The following is a 26,063-nucleotide window of genomic DNA, read 5'->3' as shown; positions in this document are numbered from 1 at the left end:
AGACAGCTCAGTGGGTTGATCGCCTGCTGCAGAAGTCTGTGTATAAGTTCTAAATCGGGCGTTCATCTTAAAAAAGTTGCTAAAATCTGTGCACTTTAATTAGGGTAAGAAAGATATCTTTTATTTAAACTACAGGAGAACATGTGTTTGTGGTATGTGCTGTATAAGTTTTCAGGGGTTTTATTTCAGCATCAACCAGAAGCGTAACAAACACTGAACGATGTCCATGGTGTTATCCAAAGACCTGTCAAGTGACTCCTGTAAAATTAGTGCCTTCAGTAAGACATGCATTTTTAATTAGGAACGCTCTGCAGCTTGTGACGTCACACTTTTGAATGGAAAGAGAAAACAGGAGTACAATCTGTCTTAAAAAAACAGGAGTGGATGTAAGTGGCACACATCAATCACTGTTTGAGCTAAAAAAATTTAAGCAATAATCCTAGTTATTAATTATAAATAAGTGCAGGGGCTCAAAAGTTTTGTTAGGAGGCCACTGAAAGTACGAAACTCCTCAACATTAAAGCTGCATCGTCCTAATTCTATCTCAGGCCTTCTCCTCCCCCACCCCACACTACCTGTTTCCAAACCCCTGTCTTGCAGGTTCTTTTTCAGCCCTGCTTTCTCTCTTTCTCACGGTTTCCCATTTTTTTTTAGTTCATCGTGCCTTTTACCTCTCGTGTCTTTCTGGGTCTAAGTCTGATGATGAAAAATAGGTTCCAGTCCCCCCCCTCCAAAAAAAATCAAAACCAGATGTAAACCAGCAACCCTCCCCTAGGCTTGTGTGTAGGGCTACCACAGGACTCCAAGTTATTAGAAAAACCTTTAACCAATTCTTGATGTTTATTTAATAATGCATTCTGGGAGTTGTAGTCCTGGTTCACCTTGGCTGAACCAATTAAACTGTATTTTCAGATTAGTGAGATATGTATAAAACTATGGTGTCCCCGATGATGTGGAGCCATGTGGCACAACTTAGTGTGTCATATGTAGGGAATTGGTGGTAATCTGAAGAAACACCTGTATTGTATCCACCAGGTGCCATACTCCGATAACTGTGTGCAGAACTATCAAGTTTCCCAGGTATGTGCATATCTCATCCAGTCGAAGTATTTGCTTTCCCTTATGGGACATGAAGAACTGTTTACCCAATTATAAATTCAGGAGTACAAGTCCCAGAATGGAAAGAGAAAAATAATGCACTGGAAGAGATACTTTTTTTTTTTTTAAACCTTTATTTGGAGATAAGCAAGGACAAAGGAAGTGCATACACAATACATACAGTCACATATGGCATTACAATGGTACGTCAGACTCGAAAAATGAGATAGAAGCAAGTACAGGGTAGCATATCAATCAATACATATAGCCACATCGAAATGTACAATGCATATAAGAAAGAAATGATCCAGCATGCACAGACAAGCTAATAAGACAATACAGTATAGAACACTCTATTAGCGCATAGAAAATAAAACAAAGGAGACTCAGATAGAAGGGCCAAGAAAAGAAAAAACCTGACAGGGGTACGATCTCAATTTCCAACCATCCAATTGTCATAAGAGGAACCACAGCCCCCGAAAGCTCGCAGTAAGAGGAAGCAGCGCAGACTCTCCCCCGATACTTGAGGATCAGCAGGTGTAAAATGAAATCCCAGCCCGCCGTGCTGCCGTCAACCAACCCCTACACGGTCCCCATGTTCAGAATCAGAATCCTGCACAGCTCTAGTTAGGAGGTACACCTGGAGCGGACTCCAAAAGTCCTTCGGTCTGCACCTGACAGGCATCAATTCAGAGTAGATATTATATTGGTCCTGACAGTATATGAGGTCAGTCAACCAATCCTGGAAGCGCGGTACCCTGTCACGACCCCAGCAACAAGCAACCCTACGTTTAGCCAGCAGAAGGGCCACGTCAACAAATCTACGGTGAGATGCAGGCACGTCCTTAGAATAACCCAGCAACATCACCAAGGGATCAAATGTCACCCCATCCTCCGCCATAATCTGCAGGGCTTCATGGACCTGAGTCCAATATTCCAGCACCCCCGCACAACTCCAAGCCAAGTGCAGAAAGTCAGCGCCTTCTGCACGACACCTAGCGCATCTGTCATCCTCCGCTAAATGAAACCGAAGTTTCCTCGCCGGGGTGTAATAGTACCTCTGAACAAATTTGTAGTGGATAATTTTAAGGCGACAACTGGAGGAAACATTGGCCGTGAGTCCACAGCAGTACTTCCATTGCTCGTCGGTAATAGGGGCTCCCAACTCAGCAACCCACTGCTCGCGCACCCGATTGGCCAGGACCGAACGCTGTCTGCGAATAGCACCGTATAATTTCGACACCAGGTGTCGCCCATCTGAGACCAACAGCACGTGGAGGGGGAGGGTAACCACCGGCTCCGAAGGGAAATCTGGTAACAAAGCACGCATGCCCTGCCGCAAGCGGACAAAGTAGAACAGCTCCAAAGGGGAGCAGGCAGCTACTCCGAAGAAATGAGCCTGCGTGCGGAAGGCACCTTCATGAAACAAGTCACCCCACGTGAGGATACCGAGCCGCCTACACATTCGTAGAAACCCCGTTTCCAGCAACAGAGACAAATCAGGATGATAAGACAGAGGCAGGGCAGGCGAATAAAGAAAGGAGACGCCCAGCAATTGAGCCACCCGTTTCCAAGCATCCACCGTGCACGTCACCGCCGTGCGAGGCGTTTCCACATCTGACACCTTGCCCAATACCATCCCCTCCAGTGGGAGTGGGTGGGCAACCCAATGTTCAGCAGCAATTTGGGGCATAAACGGCGTGGGGCGCATCCAGTGATAAGCGTAATGCGTCTGAGCACTAAGATAATAAAGCTCAAAGTCAGGGACGTCGAATCCGCCATCAGAATAGGGTAATGTAAGGGTAGCCCAAGCCACCCGCGGCTGCTTGCCCCCCCAGAACAACCGTATGAGCTCAGATCGAAGTCTGCGAAAAAAATAAGCACCAGGATGGTACGGAAGGTTTTGAAAGAGGTACAGAAAGCGGGGCAAAACTACCATCTTGATAAGTGACGCCCTACCGGCCATGGAGAGAGGCAAGGACATCCATCTAGTGACATCATCTGCAAGTTTAGCAATAGCCACACCATAATTAAGCCGAACCGTTTCTTCTCTATCCAATGACACGACAATGCCGAGATATCGCAGCTCCGAATCACACCATTCCAGCGGGTAATCAAGGGGAAACCTAGCTACAGCAGCAGTGAGGGGGAAAAGTTGAGACTTCCGCCAGTTGATATGGACACCGGAGACACACCCAAAAGCGACCAACTCTCGTAAGAGCGAATTAAGGTTGTTCTCAGGGTCTTTAACATAAAGTGTAACATCGTCAGCGTATAAAGAAATACCGACCTGCCGCTAAAGACAATTAAAGGCGCTCTGCTGGTGAAGCTGACGAATCCTGCAGGCCAGCGGCTCAACGGCAATGGCAAACAAGAGGGGCGAGAGGGGGCATCCCTGTCGGGTCCCCCTTGTGAGAGGGAACGAGGGGGACAGCACCCCATTCACCACCACCCTCGGCATCGGATCAGTATATAAGAGCTTAACCCATGAGATGAAGATCCGGGGGAAGCCCATCCGACAAAGAACATCAATAAGATAGCCCCACTCAACGGAGTCAAACGCCTTAGTGGCATCAAGAAAGATGGCGGCAACCGGGATATCAGGAGCGATGGTCGACACAAGCGAAAACAAGGTGCGAAGATTGTGGGAGGTAGCACAAACCCCGACTGATCAGGTAATACAAGAACGGGCATGAGCTCGGCAAGCCGCACTGCCAAGACTTTCGCGAGAATTTTGACATCGCAGTTGAGCAATGAGAGGGGCCTATAGGAGCCCACATCCAACGGATCCTTCCCCGGCTTGAGCAGCGACGTAATGGCGACCTCCCGCATGGAGCACGGCAGACGCCCCTCCTCCAGGGACTCCTCAAAGACCTCGCGGAGAACAGGGGCCATGGTGTCCATGTAACACTTATAAAATTCAGCAGGAAGGCCATCCAGACCGGCAGCCTTCCCATTATTCAGAGACATGATGGCATTCCTGACCTCCTCCACCTCTAGGGGCCTACCTAAGAACGCTCGATGATCATCCGATAACCAACAGAGTGCCAGCTCATCAAGAAATCCGCCATACCGTATCTCACCAGTCTGCTGTGTCGTGTAAAGGTGCGCGTAATGGTCAATAAAAGTACGCTGAATCTCCGCAGTGTCCCGACAGCGAGTGCCATCCGGCGACACCAATTCCAACACGTCCGACCCATGCCTTGGATGTCTAGTAAGGGCAGCGAGGACCTTACCGGGCCGCTCCCCCTCACAGTATCGCCTCGCCGTCCAGTACTTTCCCCTATGCTTAGCCTCTCTAGCAGCCTCCTCTTCATACTCGGAGAGTTTAGTACGGAACTGGGTCAGAAGATCGGGATCAGAGTCAACCTGCATCCTGCGTTCTAAGTCTCGCAAGTCAGCTTCCAAGCTCTCGAGGGTCCGAACAATCAGTTTAAGCATTCCACAACTTTTAGAAATAGTGACTCCCCGGATCGTAACCTTGAACGCCTCCCATATAACCTCGACGCTGTCAACAGAGCCCTTGTTTCTAGGGAAGAACGCCTCTACCTCCTCGCCAAGCTCCTCCTTGAACACCGGGTCAAGCAAAGCAGTCGGAAAAAGGCGCCAAGGCGGGCGCGGCCTATGCAGCCCGGGGACGGATAGAGCAACCTTCACCGGACAGTGATCAGAATACGTACTTGCTAGTTGCGTAGCCTCCCGAAGGCCAGCCACCAACCCTCTAGAAAGAAACACATAGTCCAGTCTCGCCCATGAACGAGCATGTGTAGTGTAATGAGTACCCTCCTTAGTGGCAGGGTGGGTGTACCTCCAAACGTCTATCAGCCCAGCCTCCTTCACAATCCCACGCAATACCTCTCTAGCTTGCACATTATACTGAGGGCTCCCTTCCGATCTATCCGACTGGGCATGAAATGCAAAATTGAAATCCCCCCCCCATACAATGTAAGTGGCATCTACAGCAAGAACATGACCCCACAATGTAACGAAAAAGGTTGGCGTATCGACATTAGGAGCATAGCAATTAACAAACAGTACAGTGCTCTGCCCAAGCCGCCCCCACAGTAGCACATAGCGCCCCACAGGGTCCCCCATAGATCCCAGTTCTTGAAATGCGAGCGATCTTTTAACAAGGATGACAACCCCGCGAGCATAAGAAGAATAGGAAGCAAACATCCTGGACGCAGCCCACCTCCCACCGAAACTGGGGGAAGGAGCGGGACGCAGATGCGTCTCCTGGAGGAGGGCAACATGAATAGCATGCCTGTCCAAATACTGGATCACACTATGACATTTCCTAGCATCATTAAGTCCCCGTACATTCCAGGACAAAATCGATATCTGATCTATAACAGCAGTCGACATTAGCCAGTTTCCGGGCCCCACAGGACCCAATAAGCAAATACGGAACATCCAACTCCTCCCAGCAACAGCCAGCGACAGGACCACACCCTAGGGAGCTGTCGTCCCCACGCATACACTCCACACACATCCCAGCCATCTCCAAACCAAGCAAACAGAACCACAACAACCGCCCCCCCAGCTGAACCATCCATGCAACAAACGCTCAGAACACACTGCGCACAGCACGCAGCCAATCCAGCTCATACGGCCCAAAACTCGCACACGCGTTCCTCGTGCAAAGCGCTCTCCGCCACGCGGCTGCCAAAGATGGCGGCCGTTCCGCCCGGACCCATGGCGGACGGGGGCAAGGGCCCCAGGATCAATTCCGCCGAGAAGATAAATGGACCAGCCGAGGCGGCGGTCACGGACCCGCGCCTGTGCACACCGACAGTAGCAGCAATCCATACACTGACCTATGAGGCCTGGACAAGCAAGTGTGGTCAGCTTCATCCCCACCCCACCCACCCACCTGATGACACCCCAACTATCAGGCCATGCGCACCCCCCCCCCCCCCCCCCCATTCCCCAACACACAACCAGTCAACCAACAAAGGACTAGAATCCAAACCAAGAGGCTGAAATGCCAGAAACCGGTCCCCGGTAGCTTGTCTCCTTTCTGGTAAAGAATTGGCTTGGTAGTTTAGTCTGCCCTGTTCCCATGATGCACTGGGCCAGGGACAGACTGATTTGCATATAGCCAGATTCTGAGCTGGGATGGGGCAGTGAGATAAATAACGGTGATGGATCAAGCCCTGATCTTTGGACTGGGTAAGAGTGGTCTGCTCAATTCAGACACTCTGTTCATCACCACCCCCTTTTGTAAATCGATTTTGGCCACTATAGGTGTGGCAGGGTATACTCAGACATGAGTCCCTTTCTCACTGCTCCATCAGGATTCAAGCAAGCCGGGCCGAAGAGGCTGAAATGCCAGAAACCGGTCCCCGGTAGCTTGTCTCCTTTCTGGTAAAGAATTGGCTTGGTAGTTTAGTCTGCCCTGTTCCCATGATGCACTGGGCCAGGGACAGACTGATTTGCATATAGCCAGATTCTGAGCTGGGATGGGGCAGTGAGATAAATAACGGTGATGGATCAAGCCCTGATCTTTGGACTGGGTAAGAGTGGTCTGCTCAATTCAGACACTCTGTTCATCACCACCCCCTTTTGTAAATCGATTTTGGCCACTATAGGTGTGGCAGGGTATACTCAGACATGAGTCCCTTTCTCACTGCTCCATCAGGATTCAAGCAAGCCGGGCCGAAGAGGCTGAAATGCCAGAAACCGGTCCCCGGTAGCTTGTCTCCTTTCTGGTAAAGAATTGGCTTGGTAGTTTAGTCTGCCCTGTTCCCATGATGCACTGGGCCAGGGACAGACTGATTTGCATATAGCCAGATTCTGAGCTGGGATGGGGCAGTGAGATAAATAACGGTGATGGATCAAGCCCTGATCTTTGGACTGGGTAAGAGTGGTCTGCTCAATTCAGACACTCTGTTCATCACCACCCCCTTTTGTAAATCGATTTTGGCCACTATAGGTGTGGCAGGGTATACTCAGACATGAGTCCCTTTCTCACTGCTCCATCAGGATTCAAGCAAGCCGGGCCGAAGAGGCTGAAATGCCAGAAACCGGTCCCCGGTAGCTTGTCTCCTTTCTGGTAAAGAATTGGCTTGGTAGTTTAGTCTGCCCTGTTCCCATGATGCACTGGGCCAGGGACAGACTGATTTGCATATAGCCAGATTCTGAGCTGGGATGGGGCAGTGAGATAAATAACGGTGATGGATCAAGCCCTGATCTTTGGACTGGGTAAGAGTGGTCTGCTCAATTCAGACACTCTGTTCATCACCACCCCCTTTTGTAAATCGATTTTGGCCACTATAGGTGTGGCAGGGTATACTCAGACATGAGTCCCTTTCTCACTGCTCCATCAGGATTCAAGCAAGCCGGGCCGAAGAGGCTGAAATGCCAGAAACCGGTCCCCGGTAGCTTGTCTCCTTTCTGGTAAAGAATTGGCTTGGTAGTTTAGTCTGCCCTGTTCCCATGATGCACTGGGCCAGGGACAGACTGATTTGCATATAGCCAGATTCTGAGCTGGGATGGGGCAGTGAGATAAATAACGGTGATGGATCAAGCCCTGATCTTTGGACTGGGTAAGAGTGGTCTGCTCAATTCAGACACTCTGTTCATCACCACCCCCTTTTGTAAATCGATTTTGGCCACTATAGGTGTGGCAGGGTATACTCAGACATGAGTCCCTTTCTCACTGCTCCATCAGGATTCAAGCAAGCCGGGCCGAAGAGGCTGAAATGCCAGAAACCGGTCCCCGGTAGCTTGTCTCCTTTCTGGTAAAGAATTGGCTTGGTAGTTTAGTCTGCCCTGTTCCCATGATGCACTGGGCCAGGGACAGACTGATTTGCATATAGCCAGATTCTGAGCTGGGATGGGGCAGTGAGATAAATAACGGTGATGGATCAAGCCCTGATCTTTGGACTGGGTAAGAGTGGTCTGCTCAATTCAGACACTCTGTTCATCACCACCCCCTTTTGTAAATCGATTTTGGCCACTATAGGTGTGGCAGGGTATACTCAGACATGAGTCCCTTTCTCACTGCTCCATCAGGATTCAAGCAAGCCGGGCCGAAGAGGCTGAAATGCCAGAAACCGGTCCCCGGTAGCTTGTCTCCTTTCTGGTAAAGAATTGGCTTGGTAGTTTAGTCTGCCCTGTTCCCATGATGCACTGGGCCAGGGACAGACTGATTTGCATATAGCCAGATTCTGAGCTGGGATGGGGCAGTGAGATAAATAACGGTGATGGATCAAGCCCTGATCTTTGGACTGGGTAAGAGTGGTCTGCTCAATTCAGACACTCTGTTCATCACCACCCCCTTTTGTAAATCGATTTTGGCCACTATAGGTGTGGCAGGGTATACTCAGACATGAGTCCCTTTCTCACTGCTCCATCAGGATTCAAGCAAGCCGGGCCGAAGAGGCTGAAATGCCAGAAACCGGTCCCCGGTAGCTTGTCTCCTTTCTGGTAAAGAATTGGCTTGGTAGTTTAGTCTGCCCTGTTCCCATGATGCACTGGGCCAGGGACAGACTGATTTGCATATAGCCAGATTCTGAGCTGGGATGGGGCAGTGAGATAAATAACGGTGATGGATCAAGCCCTGATCTTTGGACTGGGTAAGAGTGGTCTGCTCAATTCAGACACTCTGTTCATCACCACCCCCTTTTGTAAATCGATTTTGGCCACTATAGGTGTGGCAGGGTATACTCAGACATGAGTCCCTTTCTCACTGCTCCATCAGGATTCAAGCAAGCCGGGCCGAAGAGGCTGAAATGCCAGAAACCGGTCCCCGGTAGCTTGTCTCCTTTCTGGTAAAGAATTGGCTTGGTAGTTTAGTCTGCCCTGTTCCCATGATGCACTGGGCCAGGGACAGACTGATTTGCATATAGCCAGATTCTGAGCTGGGATGGGGCAGTGAGATAAATAACGGTGATGGATCAAGCCCTGATCTTTGGACTGGGTAAGAGTGGTCTGCTCAATTCAGACACTCTGTTCATCACCACCCCCTTTTGTAAATCGATTTTGGCCACTATAGGTGTGGCAGGGTATACTCAGACATGAGTCCCTTTCTCACTGCTCCATCAGGATTCAAGCAAGCCGGGCCGAAGAGGCTGAAATGCCAGAAACCGGTCCCCGGTAGCTTGTCTCCTTTCTGGTAAAGAATTGGCTTGGTAGTTTAGTCTGCCCTGTTCCCATGATGCACTGGGCCAGGGACAGACTGATTTGCATATAGCCAGATTCTGAGCTGGGATGGGGCAGTGAGATAAATAACGGTGATGGATCAAGCCCTGATCTTTGGACTGGGTAAGAGTGGTCTGCTCAATTCAGACACTCTGTTCATCACCACCCCCTTTTGTAAATCGATTTTGGCCACTATAGGTGTGGCAGGGTATACTCAGACATGAGTCCCTTTCTCACTGCTCCATCAGGATTCAAGCAAGCCGGGCCGAAGAGGCTGAAATGCCAGAAACCGGTCCCCGGTAGCTTGTCTCCTTTCTGGTAAAGAATTGGCTTGGTAGTTTAGTCTGCCCTGTTCCCATGATGCACTGGGCCAGGGACAGACTGATTTGCATATAGCCAGATTCTGAGCTGGGATGGGGCAGTGAGATAAATAACGGTGATGGATCAAGCCCTGATCTTTGGACTGGGTAAGAGTGGTCTGCTCAATTCAGACACTCTGTTCATCACCACCCCCTTTTGTAAATCGATTTTGGCCACTATAGGTGTGGCAGGGTATACTCAGACATGAGTCCCTTTCTCACTGCTCCATCAGGATTCAAGCAAGCCGGGCCGAAGAGGCTGAAATGCCAGAAACCGGTCCCCGGTAGCTTGTCTCCTTTCTGGTAAAGAATTGGCTTGGTAGTTTAGTCTGCCCTGTTCCCATGATGCACTGGGCCAGGGACAGACTGATTTGCATATAGCCAGATTCTGAGCTGGGATGGGGCAGTGAGATAAATAACGGTGATGGATCAAGCCCTGATCTTTGGACTGGGTAAGAGTGGTCTGCTCAATTCAGACACTCTGTTCATCACCACCCCCTTTTGTAAATCGATTTTGGCCACTATAGGTGTGGCAGGGTATACTCAGACATGAGTCCCTTTCTCACTGCTCCATCAGGATTCAAGCAAGCCGGGCCGAAGAGGCTGAAATGCCAGAAACCGGTCCCCGGTAGCTTGTCTCCTTTCTGGTAAAGAATTGGCTTGGTAGTTTAGTCTGCCCTGTTCCCATGATGCACTGGGCCAGGGACAGACTGATTTGCATATAGCCAGATTCTGAGCTGGGATGGGGCAGTGAGATAAATAACGGTGATGGATCAAGCCCTGATCTTTGGACTGGGTAAGAGTGGTCTGCTCAATTCAGACACTCTGTTCATCACCACCCCCTTTTGTAAATCGATTTTGGCCACTATAGGTGTGGCAGGGTATACTCAGACATGAGTCCCTTTCTCACTGCTCCATCAGGATTCAAGCAAGCCGGGCCGAAGAGGCTGAAATGCCAGAAACCGGTCCCCGGTAGCTTGTCTCCTTTCTGGTAAAGAATTGGCTTGGTAGTTTAGTCTGCCCTGTTCCCATGATGCACTGGGCCAGGGACAGACTGATTTGCATATAGCCAGATTCTGAGCTGGGATGGGGCAGTGAGATAAATAACGGTGATGGATCAAGCCCTGATCTTTGGACTGGGTAAGAGTGGTCTGCTCAATTCAGACACTCTGTTCATCACCACCCCCTTTTGTAAATCGATTTTGGCCACTATAGGTGTGGCAGGGTATACTCAGACATGAGTCCCTTTCTCACTGCTCCATCAGGATTCAAGCAAGCCGGGCCGAAGAGGCTGAAATGCCAGAAACCGGTCCCCGGTAGCTTGTCTCCTTTCTGGTAAAGAATTGGCTTGGTAGTTTAGTCTGCCCTGTTCCCATGATGCACTGGGCCAGGGACAGACTGATTTGCATATAGCCAGATTCTGAGCTGGGATGGGGCAGTGAGATAAATAACGGTGATGGATCAAGCCCTGATCTTTGGACTGGGTAAGAGCGGTCTGCTCAATTCAGACACTCTGTTCATCACCACCCCCTTTTGTAAAAAGGTACAAGTGGGGCACACCCTCCGGGGAACCTTCTAGAGGTGCACGATACCACTCCCTCACAACACGCCAGTGTCCGAGCCAACGAGTATCAAACGGCCCCAGGCGCAGCACGAGGGGGGGGGTGCCCAGAGCGCGACACCAGATAGCACCATCCTGCGGTTCCACACCGACCCCAAGAAACAATACGTACACTCTCACCTCAGGCAAGACATGACCCCCGCACCAACAAAAGTAAAAGCGGAAAGCAGTTAGGCCACCAATGCGGACAAGGAAGTCAGTAGAAGTCAGTGTAAAAGGCAAACGTCTAGAATGTTCCAACACCAGAAAAAGAGAAACAAAGACCAAAGGCACCCCAATCAGGCGACCTCCTCCTCAGCCGCCGAATGTTCATCCTCAGGGTCTCGATCGCCTCTCCGATCTGCAGCCGCTCGTTCGCGCTGGAGGCGCTTCGCAAAATCCTCAGCATGCTGTGGGTTGGTGAAAAAATGTTGCTTAGCCTGGTGCGTCACTCTAAGTTTGGCAGGGTAAAGCAAAGCGTAGTCTACTTGTAGATCCCGAAGTTTCTTTTTCACCCCCAGGAACTTACGACGCTGGTCCTGCACCATCGGCGTGAAGTCGGGGTACATGGTGAAAGACACCCCATCGAAGGAGAGGGCCCGATTAGTGCGGGCAGCCTGGAGGGCAGCGTCCCGGTCACGATAGTTTAAAAGGCGCGCGATGATGGGGCGCGGTGCGGCCCCAGAGGCCGGCCGAGGTCCCAGTGACCGATGCGCTCTCTCAACGATGAACTGGGATGAGAATGCTTCCGCCCCAATGGCGCCCACCAGTAGTCTCTCTACATAAGTTTCCATTTTGCCCACATTTGTGGACTCCGGCACACCTACAATGCGAACGTTGTTGCGCCTACTCCTCGCCTCCAACTCCTCATTCTTAGCGGCAATTACACGCAAGATATTGTCCATTCTCGCCAGTTGGGTGGTATGGGTGGCAGCCGTGTCGTCGTGGTCCGAAATGCGCTGTTCCCCCGTTGTCAGGCGCTCCTCATGCACGTCCAGCTTCTGGACAACCGCATCCATGCGCGACGATATCTTGTCCACCTTGTCCACTATCGTGGCAAACCCCTGCCTCATCTCCTGCATCATCTGGGTAAAGTCCGGTGGTGGTGGCTGCGGCACACTATCAGCGACAGGCGGGGGGGGAGACCGCGAAGTCCCAGCATCCTGGAGCAACCGCGTTCCCCTCCTAGCTCCTCCAGAGTCAAAGGACAGCTTGGATTGTTTAGTGTCCGGCTTCCCCATAATGGTGTGCTAGTAGTGCAGCGGGGGACCAGAGCAAAGAGGTGTTAGGATGTAGGCCGGACTAAGGGCACGGACAAGAGCCGAACCGTGGGGGCACGAGCAGGCCAGCGCGCCCCGCCACTCCCAACGGCGAAAAAATGGCCGTCCCCGCTCCCAGACCAAAGGGGCGATCCCCCAGACGACCAGAAGGAGATCCGCTGTGTCTCCGTGAACAATGGTATCTGGGCAGGCAGATGTAGGAGCCAAGAAATCAGTCCAATGGCAAAGAAGGATCAAACAGCCTGCACGGCCAGCGAGCGGGCCCGGTGGAGAGGGGCAGAGCAGGGCCTACACCCCACGTGCAGAGCCACGGGCTGGCATGAATGATGACGCCGGGCCAAGGGACACCAGACCTCCAGAGCGCGAGTCGGGGAAACTTGGAATCCTCGTAACTTCGGCCAGCAACCTCCGAATGGCCCAGGAGTTGGACCGTGGGTGGTCAGTCGATATCCCAGTAGATCTATAGGGTCAGATCAGGGCGCATCGATAGTAATCAGGATCCCTAGGCGGATAATAGCTCCGGGCAGCAGGAGCCTCACGACAGTGCGGCCATTCTGCAGTGCGCCCTCTAGCGCCCCCCTGGAAGAGATACTTAGGCATGCATAGACATGCAAAATTTGAGAGTTTTGTGTGTGTTATGTACATCCATGGAGGTCATTTAGGAGGTCGCAGCTGCAACCCCTGGCACTTCCTTTACGACCCCTGGACTCAGAGGTGGCAAATTCAGTACCAGGAATACAGGGCAGCTGTTCCTTATGGAAGTCAGTTGCGGGTCCACTTTCATTGTTTTCAATCAGTTTTTTTAATTATACTAATAATGAATATTAGAACATTGGAATGGGAATGTTGGGAGCTCCCATAAGGACAATGGAGTGCTCCATGCTTTCACGGGCAGGTAAAGGCCTGCAAAGCAACATTCCAATGTTGTTTTCAAAGGCATATTGGAGCCCGAAGGAATTGAAACCTCGAACTCCAATAGGCCTAGGAAACCCATTGTCCAGGCCACCATCTGCCGAGTTTCGGTCAGCAGCAGGAGGCCAGACTCGTGTCTGTGGTGGCAGCATCCATTTTGTGATGCTGAGGCTCTGGTTAACTTTAACCGGGCTTAAGGCTACACACATGTCGTGTCCCTCTAGAAGGGTGGAATGCTATCCCCGTCGACAGAACTGTCGAGGGGATAGTATTCCAATTCATATGACACCTTACTCGACATGTTTTGATAAAGCCAAACCAAAGATAGCAAATAACCGCGAGGATTATAATGCACTTAAGAGTATATGGTATGGCAATATCCCGGAACAGCTTAGGGAGTGGTTCCCGACAGCTGCAGACAGGCTCAGCTCATGCTAGAGCACCGTCTCACATATTTCCAAGCACTCTGCCTCCAGGATTGAAGAGGCCTTCCATAGGAGTGGCTGATAGGAACATATGTGTCCAGTTTAGGGTCAGGCATAGGGATACTATACCTAAGTAAGAGGTGATTACACCAACTTACCCTAGCTGAGTGATCACCCAGTTGTGTCAAATATGGAGGCCAGGCCAGGGGTGGCACAATACATGCTGCAGCCCCTGGCAGGCCTTGGAAACACCTATGCCCTGGGTACCTAGGGTACACTGTTACAGGGGCCAATAAGGTGAACCAATTCCAATTGTGTTATGCACCTAAGGTACATGGAGTCCATTTTAAGGAGAGAGCAATCAGCCTGGGGTCCTGAATAGCAGGATGCCAGGCCAACTAAGTCAAAAACCAGCTAAACACCAGGCAAAATGTTTGGGGGTAACCATAGTCAGATATCCACCTTCCTACAGATGGGCTATACCGCTATTAAAGTCCCGCTCCCATGTTAAAGTCTTTCGCCTTAGGCTCAGGCCTTGGAGCAGGCCTTTTACCCCTTCCCTGCACATGACGGAACCACACTGTCATGAGCCACGGACGGCGTGTACTCAAGACGGCGTGGTTCCGTCATGCTGCGGCTGCTCCCCACATGCGGCACTGATTCCCCGCCTGTGCGGGCGAATTAATGAGTGGGCAGAGTCGTGACGGAACCACGCTGTCATGAACACACCTCGCCCGTGACTCATGGCGGCGTGGTTCCGTCACGGGCATGGCGGCGCCGCGCTCACCCTCCACCCTCGCGACGGAATTAGCGCCGTGGCCAAGGGGTTAATAGCCGGTATAGCCCGCTACGGCGGGCTTTAAGGCTATATTATATTATTCACCATTAGTAAATAATATAGCATTCACTAGTAGTGTAATAAAAAATGGAGTACAATTATTGGTATATTACTCTATGTGGCTGATGAGTTAAGTAAACAAGCATTTACAATGCAAAAGTTCTTGCAATTTAGAGATTTTGAGCTAGCATTGTAAATGGCAATGCCTTTTATTTGTGTGTTTAAAAAACCTGCAATAATAAAATACATTGTTGTTTTCATTACCAATAGGGTAAAAGTTTCTAAAATGCGAGACCTGTCGCATTGTAAATGCTTGTTATAAATTAGCACTGGATTTTAATTTCGTTTTTAAGTGTTTTTGCTACTTCTAAATGATTCACACCTTTTCCCAAGTAAACCTGCCTGCTCTGTGCCAGTAATCCACTTTCTCACGATATCTTCACTTTGACTTTTGTTAATGGGTTCTTCATTCTTGTTCATCAGTTCTGTGATTTTAGTAGCCTCTCATTGCGGTTTCGCCTCGATCCTTTGTTCCTTTTTAATGAAACATTTGCTTTGCTAAAATTAACAAGTGACTGCAAAATATAAGAACAAGCATGCATCAAAGTTTGGCTCAGAGCTCGCTGCTCATAAGTGCGGTTTTATGGAGGTTTTTCGTTTGAATCCCGGAAGCAAGACTCATTCTTTAATCTTTTCATGGTCAATAAATTGTGCAGTATATAGGAGTAAAATGAACAATGTACTAACGACGCTTAGAAAACTCAGATGTGCGGTATGAAGCGCTAGTAAAAACAACAAAAAAAAACAAGTTACTTAAATAAAGAAACAATTGCTTTGAGCAGCAAAACATACACAACTTTGACAAAGTCACCCACCTCACCTCACCTAAAAGAACTCGAAAAGGAATCCAGAGAAGCATTCCCGTTCTAAATTCGCGTGTACAATTAAACTAATTCCAAAACACCCCAACAATTAACGGATAAAGGGTATTTCGAAAAGAGCACTTAATTTAACGCATGACTTTGCTAGGAGAATAGGGGAATTAGAAAGGCCATTATCACAGACTGGAGATTTCTGCGGCTGTCCTACAATGAATGCAATGCCGTTTTTATTCGGTAGGGTCTTCGCCATTCGGGCAACAGAAGCACCGCCAGCTCTCGAGGCTGATGAATTTCTGAGGCTATTTTTAGTGCTCGTAAAGGTCATCCGTTGGTCATTGTGAGGGAAAGCATTCCAGGCTGGCTGTATAGATAGCCTAACAACACAAACATTTTTTTTTAAATACATTTTAAGATAAGATTATATAAAAACTGTCTCTTACAGTGTCTCATATCATGTATTTTCACAGTAATCGGATAACAAGTACTTGTTTATTGCAACGCCTCACTTCTCAATTCTGCAGTTCATGGGCACCGCAATTAAGCACAGTTACCTTTACCCAATTTAAGGATACTCGTACTGACAGAAGAAAGTTGAAAGGCTTTGTCTGGCTTTCTAGGTTTGAACTTGTGTCGTGCTGATTAAATATGTTGCTAGTGGCATGCGTTAAACACAAGAATACTGGAAAAAATAATTTTACCAATGCGATTATAAATATAAATATGTCTCACAATCGCGTAATTCACCTTATCTGCCTGTAACCGTTTTGAAAACATTTTGCATTTTGTCCTGAACCCTTCATGTCAAATCGCATACCATTCTGTCTCAGCGTCACTGACTTACCTCAACATAGTCGGACGGAACCAGACCCCGCTCTCCTTGATTATTTTTTGCTTCCAACCAGCCTCCGCCTACATCCTACAAAAATATAACAGGAAAATGTCAAGGACATTCTAATTACGTCCAAAAGTGTTAATATGTAGACAAAATGAAGCAGCGAGAACGTTTATACAAAATCTTTCTAGAGCGGGGCAGAATTAAAACTCGGGGAGTCAACAAATTGAACTATTTAAAGGAAACTCCATATGGAAATCAATGCACGGTCATCGCATAATTCCCCTAAAGTTTCAATCAGCTAGGAACCTGTTCCACCCACTTAGAATCTACTGACGACATAAGGCAAAGAGACGATGTTTTGACAAACGACTACCAATGTCTTACTTCAGGCCTGATGCTATATAATGACAATATCTAATTCTCGGGCTTAAGTATAGAAAGGAAGTGACTTGATTATTGAATTGGAATGAAATAAAATTACACAACGTGAAACCAGAAAATGTCGGATCAATCTCGGCTTCCACACTTGACCTAACTGTTTGATCCTAGGTAATTGCCTAGTTTCACTTTACCTTCTGTTTCTTCATTATGAGTTTATGACATATAATAGCACCTTGAAATACCTGAATTCGTGGTATATGCTGTACAAACCTCTTGTGTTTTCTTTAATAAATCTTTAAAGATATCCATGTATTATAACAACCCTGACCACCGAGAGGGTTCCACGTGGCAAGTGACTTGCCTCTTAGTTCACTATTAGCATTGTTGTCAGGGTGTGAGGAATGAATATTTGTACACTCATTTTTAAAAACGATCACTTTTAAATAAATCACTTTTGAATGCACTTATTTGTTCTGACGTTCTAATGTGTAATGCTTCTGCATGTTAATGTGATACACATTTTGAATTCTGAAGAGACTTGGGTCCCGCATGTGAAGGTACTCCCGTGGCCGTGGTACTTTGAGTACTGCGGGTATATACTATACATGACCTGCAGATGCGTCATTCTTTAGTCATAGCAGTACAAAAGGGGGTGGTGATGGACAACGCATCTGAACCAATCAAACACTCACACCCAGTCAACAGATCTGGGTTTAATCCATTGCCGTTCTTTAGCCCACTCTGCCACCACAGTTCAGACATGGCCATATGCAAATCAGTCTGACCCTGTGCCTCATGGGAACAGTCCAGCCCGAACTGCCAAGCCACGCCTTCCCTGGACAGGAAACAAGCTTCCTCGGACCGGTTTCTGGCATTACAGCCGTCTTCAGCCAGGCTTGCTTGAATCCAGTGGCAAAGTTAGCAAGGGACTTACGTCTGAGCATGCCCTGCCAACTTATGGCGAACAAAGCGGTACAAAAGGGGGTGGTGATGGACGGAGCATCTGAACCAATCAAACACTCACACCCAGTCAACAGATCTGGGCAGGCCCGGACTGGCCGTTGCGGGCACCGGGAAATCCCCCGGTCGGCCGCATGGGTGGGGGCCGGTTTTGGGCCCCAGGGGGCCGTTTTTGTTACAGGGCCGTTTTTTGCAAAAACGGCCCTGTAACAAAAACGGCCGAAAACGAGTGCGGTCGCACCCCCAACCCCCCCCCCGGCCGAGCACTTTGCCAGGGCCGATTTCGGTTCCCAGTCCGGCCCTGGATCTGGGTTTAATCCATCACTGTTCTTTAGCCCACTCTGCCACCCCAGTTCAGACATGGCCATATGCAAATCAGTCTGACCCTGTGCCTCATGGGAACAGTCCAGCCCGAACTGCCAAGCAGTGCAGCAGACTGATTCGGCAATACAAGTATGACGCCACAAGCATGCTTTCCATTTTCTGCATCGGTATACAAGCCCAGCGCCGGACTTGCCATACAGCGACTCTGGCACTTTCCCGGGGGCTGTTTTCAGTGCTGGATGGGTTGCCATAACCAAACATGGCTCCACTGCCTGATTCTAGTCGCGCGCCGCTGCAGTGTGGAGCTGGGTTATACATTTTGCAAGCTCATCTTCAGCCTGACTCTGTCCGTGCTTGTCCAAGTCTTTGGGGCATGCTTGAGGCGTGTAACAATCAATGTACAATCAATGTCGCCCTCACACAAAAGCCACATCAATATAATTAAGGCAAGGGGGCGCTATTTACAATCACAGAATGATGTGTTCACCCCATGTCTTGCGTTTCCCCAACAGATTTGCACGTACTCTTTCAGTTTCATTAAACGAGGCACTAAGATGTGGCAGATCCTGTGCACACCCAACAGTAAATTATAATGTTAAAAGGTAACAGTTAAGGAGAGGGAGTGTGTCCAGCCACCTCCATCTGCACGAGACATCGAACTGGTTCATTGGATATCAACAACTTACCAAACAAACTAAAAAACACACCCACTACCAGCAGCATGAGACCGTCAACCCATGCGTCGGATATCAACTACTTACATATGTCACTACGTTAACATCCAAAATAAACCTATCCATCACCAACAATATGAAACACTAAACTAGTTCACCAGATATCACCAGCACAAATGTACCACTTTTAGCTAACGTCCAACTTATTCCAAAAGTTCCTCTTTGGAACAAAAGCAGACACCAAAATTCAGTCTAAATGAGGTCCCCAGCTTTGACTCCAATACATTTTCCAATCACACGTCATTCCGTCATTTTCCAATCACACGTTCACTACAAAGAATGAGTAGAGAATGGATAAAGCACTTTTCACCCAGTAAACCCTCTCAAGTGCTGGACATCACACCCCTGCCCCAGGTTTACAACGGAAGAGTCTTACTTGATAAGGAGGCTTTTAATAAATCACAGTGAGCGAGGAAGCAGCTCAAGATTGCAGGGCTCTGGACTCGCATGCTTCTTTTACCTGTACAACTAAACCTGATGCTTTTTCACAGGAAGCTTGTATGCCGTATACAAGCTGTTTTAATCGTGAGCCTGCCTCGTAATACCGTGATATGCACATTTTAAACACAGATCTGCATTTCCATCATTTCCTCAGTCCTTCCCTTAGCCAGCCTTATCACAGCATTCTCCACTGATCTCATAAACACTATTTCTTGAGTCGCCCCAAAGGTAGCTTAAGGGAAGTTTTGAGGCACTGTTGGTTTAGTGTTTAAAGACTTTGAATAAACATGGGAAGGTATATCAGAAGAACCTATAACAGCCATGAGTGGGTGAAGGTAGACAATGGGGTCGTGAGGTTAGTTTCCAAAGCACGGTTCAAGCTCATTCAGTATAATATAATGCATCAAGTATATCTAACCCCATAGCTCCCTCCTTCAAAAGGGAAAAATTGATGGCCTAATCGTTCTCAGGTAATGTGGTGAGAATCTGGAACTCACTTCCTCCATCGCTCCATATCACCACCTCCATCCGGATCTTCAAAGCGGACCTCAAACCTCTTCTATTCCAAAGACACTTTCAGAACTAAGTCCTTCATTCTCAGACCCCGCCAGGAAGTCCGCTAGTCATTGTAAATTTGTAATATTTATTTATTTTTGTACATTCCTTGCTTGCTGTGTTGGATATTGTGTTCCTCTTGCCTGCTGTGTTCGATTCTGTTTCTTGCTATTTTTGTACGTTCTATTTTGTAACATTTCTCTCATGTAACGTAACTGGTTCTACTGTACAGCGCTCTGACACCTTCGGGTAAAGTCTGCGCTTTATAAAAATGCATAACTAAATAAATAAATAAATAATAAGATTAAGTAGGATTCACCAGGGTTGGTCGGTCGGACGTTTGCCGTAGATGCACAGAGACAGTGGCACGAGTTGTGCATATGATGTGGGGGTATAGGAGTTTGAACATGCTTTGGGAGTGAGTGCTGAGGTGTGTCCACACGGCGACTGGATGGTCTATCCCCAGAATGATAAGATTGGTAATACTGCACCTACTTTCCGCACCAAAGACGAAGAAACTGAGCAGGCGGTTCATGATCCTGGGGTTAGTGATGGCAAAGAGGAGGATAGCGATTTCATGGATTAGTCCGAACCCCCCTCTCATAAACAGTTGGCTGCGAGATACGAAGGAGTGGGCGACTGCCGAACTGGTGAGGATGAAAACTGTGAGGAGCGATGGTAGATTAGAAGAGGATGTGAGGGCACGGTCTGTTGTCATTGCAGATTTGAGAGACTCCCCGGAGGGAGTGGGGAGCAAGAAGGCTCCCCATAAGCTATGTATGTTAAGGGGGAAAAACTGAGATAATGGCCGGTGCGGCGATGCACCCGGCTACTGGTTAGTGTCTCCTTGCTAGCAATATAATACAAAGGTGTCAGGACTTAGGTGGGTGTGGTGAGGCGAGAAGGAGGGGGGAGTTATGGTTTGGGTAAAACAAGGCAGTATGGTTCAAATATGATTGCACAGAAGGTTGATCAAATATTCAGGTTGTAAAGGAGGAATACTTTTGAAATATGATGTGCATAGTTTCTTATCAGAATATGTCACGTTACATTTGTATGATCAGTGTACTATAAGAACTGAAACCAGATATGTCAGGAATTATGATATTCAAACTTGCTCTATATGATGACGTAATAGTGGAGTGATCTGAAAAATGGCAATATTTTTTTTTTTTTTTTTTAAAAGACTTTGAATAAACCTCAAGTAAAGATAAAGCCCCAGAGGTGATGGGATTGAGACGTATATGAGCACTACCCCTGAGTGCTGACACCAGTTTCTTTATTTCAACACCACCCAATGCGGATCTGGAGCACCACTCTCACTTTCATCTGTCTTACGACGATATATATCAATGTCTGTCTGTCTATTGTTATGTTGTCCAGTTCTTTCTTAAGGTCTGGAGCACAAAGCGCCGGGACACTCCTTTGGAGTAGCCGTTGCGCTATAAAAGTCCCTTTTAACATAACATAACATAACAATGTCCTCTCCTACAACCACAGGGTTCGAGTCATGCTGAAATTGCAGAAAAAAATCTCCACCACAGAACTCTATAATATGTGGCTCTGTTATTTGTGATCAGGGAACAACTCTAAGTCTTACCTTAAGTGCGCCCTCATGCACCTAAAGATAATCTGGGATCAGGAGGTGAAGCTGAATTCGGTGAAACCCTCAAGTAAGTCCCACTCCAACTCCTCGGCACAAACTCTGTCTCGCTTCTGGAGCTATTTTCACAAGAGGTCTACCTCACAATTGAATTCTTCTGTTAAAGTCCAAATAGAAGTCTAGGCACAGACAGAAAAAAGCTAGCCTTCACCCCATCCCACCACTCTGTGTCTAAGAAGAAGGCGCAAGGGGACCCTCCCGGGTGAGTAGTGCGCTTTACAAATGCCGTGATTGATTGATTGAGGGTGTCACTATGCTAGTCCTGGGTCCCTGAGAACTGAGCCGATACCCCAGCTCATCCCAATGCACATTGGGTTTCCCAGTCTGTCAGCAGTTCCACAGCAAAAGGAGGCCTTCAAAGGGGGTATACTGAAGATTTTTCATCCTTTTTCTGCTCCCTCTGGCATGACTTCGTGCCCCAAGGATCTTCTACAGCAGTCCTTCTGTTGGGTAATGTTATGTTATAAGGCTTATAGAGCGCACAGCTGCTCCAGCAAAGGGGTGTTCCGGCGCTAATAGCTGTCAGAGGGAGAGGACCACCAAAGAACAAACAGCCTAGAGTTAGGGGAAAAGATGAGTTTTATTTGCCTTGCGGAATGCCAGACCGTTATTTAGACTATGGATGGACAGTGGAAGAGAGTTCCAAAGCTTGGCCGCCAGTGTGCAGAAGGCACGACCTCCCGCCCGCGCTCTCTTCACCCTCGGAACCACCGCCAAGTATTGGCACATTGAGCAGAGGTTGCGGGACGGGGGGTGGGGGTGGGGGGGTTAAGGGGGGAAGAGTACAGGACTTCAAGACTTCAAGATCTTAAAAGCAATGCACAGAGATTTGAATTCCACCCGTCTGGCCACTGGCAACCAGTGTAGTCGGCGGATGCAACAGAGGTGGAGCAGGTCCTCGGAAGGCCAGGAAGAGTTCAGGCCGCCGGGTACTGGACTCTCTGCAATCTAAGAATCTCTGACTTATTAGCCCCCAAATATTGCGAGTTGGCGTAATCCAATCGCGACAAGATGGCAGCCTGGATAATGACCTGCCAAGCATACGAGTCTAAGTAAGCTAACAGTGGTTTGAGCCCACGCATAATACCCATACATACTGGCTGGTCCTTCCCCCGCACCGAATGACACTTTAGAACCCACTCCAGGTCAGTGTTGGATCTGGCATAGAGAGCCACTCTAGCACCTGGACCTGTGCCAGACCGCGATTCATTTACGCAGGTGCAGATGCTGCCAGCACTGGAAAGAGATATCTGGATGACTGACCTTGAACAGTCTTCAAACTGATCTCAACCAACGTTGCACTATGAAATGATTGAAGTGCAATCAGTCATCATAGAGTTGGATTCTGCATCAATGCTTCTACTAGAGACGTCACACCAACAAAAACTCCATTACCTTTTCTACTATGACTCTGAACAAGATACTCCATCCGGGGGGTGATGATAGTGGGGTAGAGGATGGAAACCTCATTATGATGATGGCAGTTTTTATATGGATTTACAGGATGCCAGTGGGCGTGATCCCTCTGTGGATACAGGGCTGAACTTGCCACCTGGACCATTGACTGAAGCAAGAGTATAATTGATTTTGTGGTCCGAAAAACAGCTAAGGTCCTGTCTTTGCCGATGCCCTCTGTCAAGACCAAGTCTAATGTACATACAGAAATTCTACACTATAGGCCTGTAGGGTCTTCTCCCTTGCAACCAATGTCCCCACTAATAATTTGATGGGTACTTGGTCAAAACCCTGATCCTGCCCTCCAGTGAATAAGCAGGTGACCAGGCGACACAGACCGGTGCCTGGCACCCCTGACTTTCTCACTTAAAATCCTTCTCTAGAGAGCCTGGTGATTCAGGCCTTGACCAGTAAAGTGAACCACTCATTTTTTTCCCTACAACTCTTCTGGGTAGGGAATCCAAGAGGATTGAGGCATTTTGAAAACATATGTTCCCTTCAGCCAGCCTGGCATGGAAATTAATTTGTGGCCAGCTACATCTTTTATTTTTTTGAAAAACAAACTCCTGCTTCAGGATCTTCTATTTAAAACGAAAAAAGCAAACAGTTTAATGCAGAGCCCTGCTCCAAACTGTAAATAGTATTGACAGGAACGGCCAGGGCGACAGTTCTTGCCAATGGTTTAAGAAATGACCACCTGCTTGGTGGTCATTTCTCAATTTTGAGGGGCACCTTCATCAGGGCGATGGAGTAATTTGCTCTATCTCCCTGACCGAGAAACAGGCTGCCCACAAGCATCGCAATTAGAACCAAAGTAAGAAACTGATGTTAGTGTGCTGGAGTGGTGCTTATGGATTTAGGCCCAGATCTCTGTACTCGGGTGAATGTATGACATTGTTCTGCATTCTGTCCATCAATTGTTCTTTTTGGAGTGGTGCTTATATGCATCTCCAGTCCATCACTCCTGAGTTGGTATGGAGCAAGTGCAAAGCCACACAGCACCACATACCATTGCTGAGAGAAATTTCTGGATTTAATCTGGCACCTGGGGAATATTCCAAGGTGAGGAATCTGTGGATAGAGTTTCCACCTGAAAAAGTATTACCAAAGGTAAGTATCTTATTAATCAAGGCTGCTGTCAGTGGCTTTAGTGGGAAGGGTGCCTCACCATAATTCAAAATGCAATCACAATTGTAACCAAAGAGACACTCCCTTACCCCCGCCCAAGGTGAAAGTGTTCTTGTTTTGCAAGCCTTATGTACTTGGAACATTAGTACGTTTTCTATTTTTTATTTTCTATAAGTCTTGGGACCCAAATAATAATGTGAAGGAACACACATAACCCAAGGTATTAATTGCCTTAGGATCCATTCACCATTCCAGGATTCTTGAATATGACAAACAGAAATTAAAAAGGTAGAGATTTCACATTAGAACCTGGTTCCTGGAGTCCAAAGGCTTTCAGTTTATGACACTCTAATCGTAGCAACTGGAGTCGTTCTCCACTGGTGTATGGGGACATAGTGCTATTGGACCTCAGACTGGAAGACCACAAACCTCCTTTAACACTCTTCTTACTCAGGAAAGCCAAGCAGAGAAGTCCAAGGTTTCACTAAGTGAGGTGATGTAGGCGTAGACACTCAGAATACATAAGGGCAGTTTAATAACATTTAATAACTAACGGTTTGGTCAGTCCTTTCCTTTATTAAAAGAAATAAAATTAATACTCAAAACAGAAAGATTCTACAGATAAAAAAATTATCATCAAAGAAAACCACAGGCTCTAGTAACTCAGAGTTTTCAGCCCAAACGCTATTATAGCATTTGCAAGTTAAATGCTACGAATTTTAACATGTGGCTAGAGAGCATGTTGAGATTTGATAACTTCAGTTAGTGTACATTACTGCTCTGACGACTACCAAACTATGAACAGCAGCTCAAATCTCAGTCTGGTAAAAGATACACATCAAAAAGTGGTGTTGCTTTTACAATGTTTCAAACAGATTTACTCTGCTGTGATTTTGGTTTTAGGTGCTGGTCCAGCAATGTTGAAGATTTTGCTCTGGTCAGGAAACCCTCTGGACTCAAAGTGTATGTAGACCCCCTCCAAAGCAATACAGGACCTAGCAATCCTGACTAGGAAAATGGTCGGGCCTCCTGGAGTGCAGATGGCCTGTCCAGTGGCAGGGCACAGTCCACTGGAATTTTAGTAGCAATAGATTTGTCTATTGAGGGCAACAGCCAGTTTTGGTGTCAGTAAACTGGAATATCAACTTTAGTTGGCAAAAATGTTCGGGTGTACATTTGTTGTGAACAGCCAGTCAGTCATTAAATTCTTAGGGCTAGGGGCATCGGAAATCACCATCAAAGCTTGCAAAGGCAAAGTCAGAGACCGTATGTCTGTAAAGTAAGGGTCTAGTGGTTCAAACATGTTTACCTCCAGAACTGAATATCATAGGAAGGTGCGGTCAATGATTCCAGGATCATGGCGGGCTCCTCTAGTTTCCTCTGTAAGCCAAGGTAAAGTGGAGGTAACCCTCAAGGGAGGCTGTTCCTGTGAATACCTTGGCTCACAACTGCAAGGCAGGGGTCGGGGAAGTAGCAGGTTTGCCCGTAGGATAATTCTGTCTCTGTGCCGCAGAGATAAGCTGCATCAGAACATGTTAATATAGGCGATTTCTTGAAACTTTGGTAGGGTTGACCTTGTTCCCTAGAACACTGCAGTCGAACAAAAGCTCCTACAAATTCTCACAATCAGATATTGGACGTAAATTACAGGCAGGAAGGCTTGGCTCCCAGAGAGGTAATTTGTCCACAAGTGGATGGGACTCTCTACTCAAGTCAGTCACAGCAGCACTTCTATGGCGACACTGGCACAAGCTTAATCCCTTCTTAAAAGGGAGGAAGCAGCCAGCAAGGCTTCGTCCTGAAGAGCAAGTGACTTAGTTTGGTAATGCCTTTACTGATAGAGACACCATCTAATCACAGATTACTATCCTGGTGAATTTTCCGCAGGCCCCAGACTGGATCCAGAAAACTTTTGTAGCTATCTCCTTACATGTCAATAGGTGGTGCAGTGCAGCTCTTTGTAGGATCTGTTACACCCCAGAATTGATATCGGGGCCTTTATATATATGTACCACCTCTGCGTGCTGACATCAGTGTCTTTCTGCTCTT

General features: G+C 47.9%; 1 protein-coding gene across 2 annotated transcripts in view; it reads right to left on the bottom strand.

Annotated features, from left to right (window-relative positions):
* SNX9 (sorting nexin 9) overlaps positions 1-26,063 on the bottom strand; it is a 798,250-nt gene that overhangs the window by 516,858 nt on the left and 255,329 nt on the right. For both annotated transcript variants that reach the window (XM_086927315.1, XM_086927314.1), the window contains exon 3: positions 16,380-16,454. In XM_086927315.1, the coding sequence (XP_086783441.1) occupies positions 16,380-16,454 (75 nt within the window). The remainder of the gene's footprint in view (positions 1-16,379; positions 16,455-26,063) is intronic.

This window comes from Lissotriton vulgaris, chromosome 6, assembly GCF_964263255.1.
Source record: "Lissotriton vulgaris chromosome 6, aLisVul1.2, whole genome shotgun sequence".
NCBI classification, from domain to species: domain Eukaryota; kingdom Metazoa; phylum Chordata; class Amphibia; order Caudata; family Salamandridae; genus Lissotriton; species Lissotriton vulgaris.
Note: the sequence above shows the minus strand (reverse complement) of the source record. Positions and strands in the feature narration are given on the sequence as shown.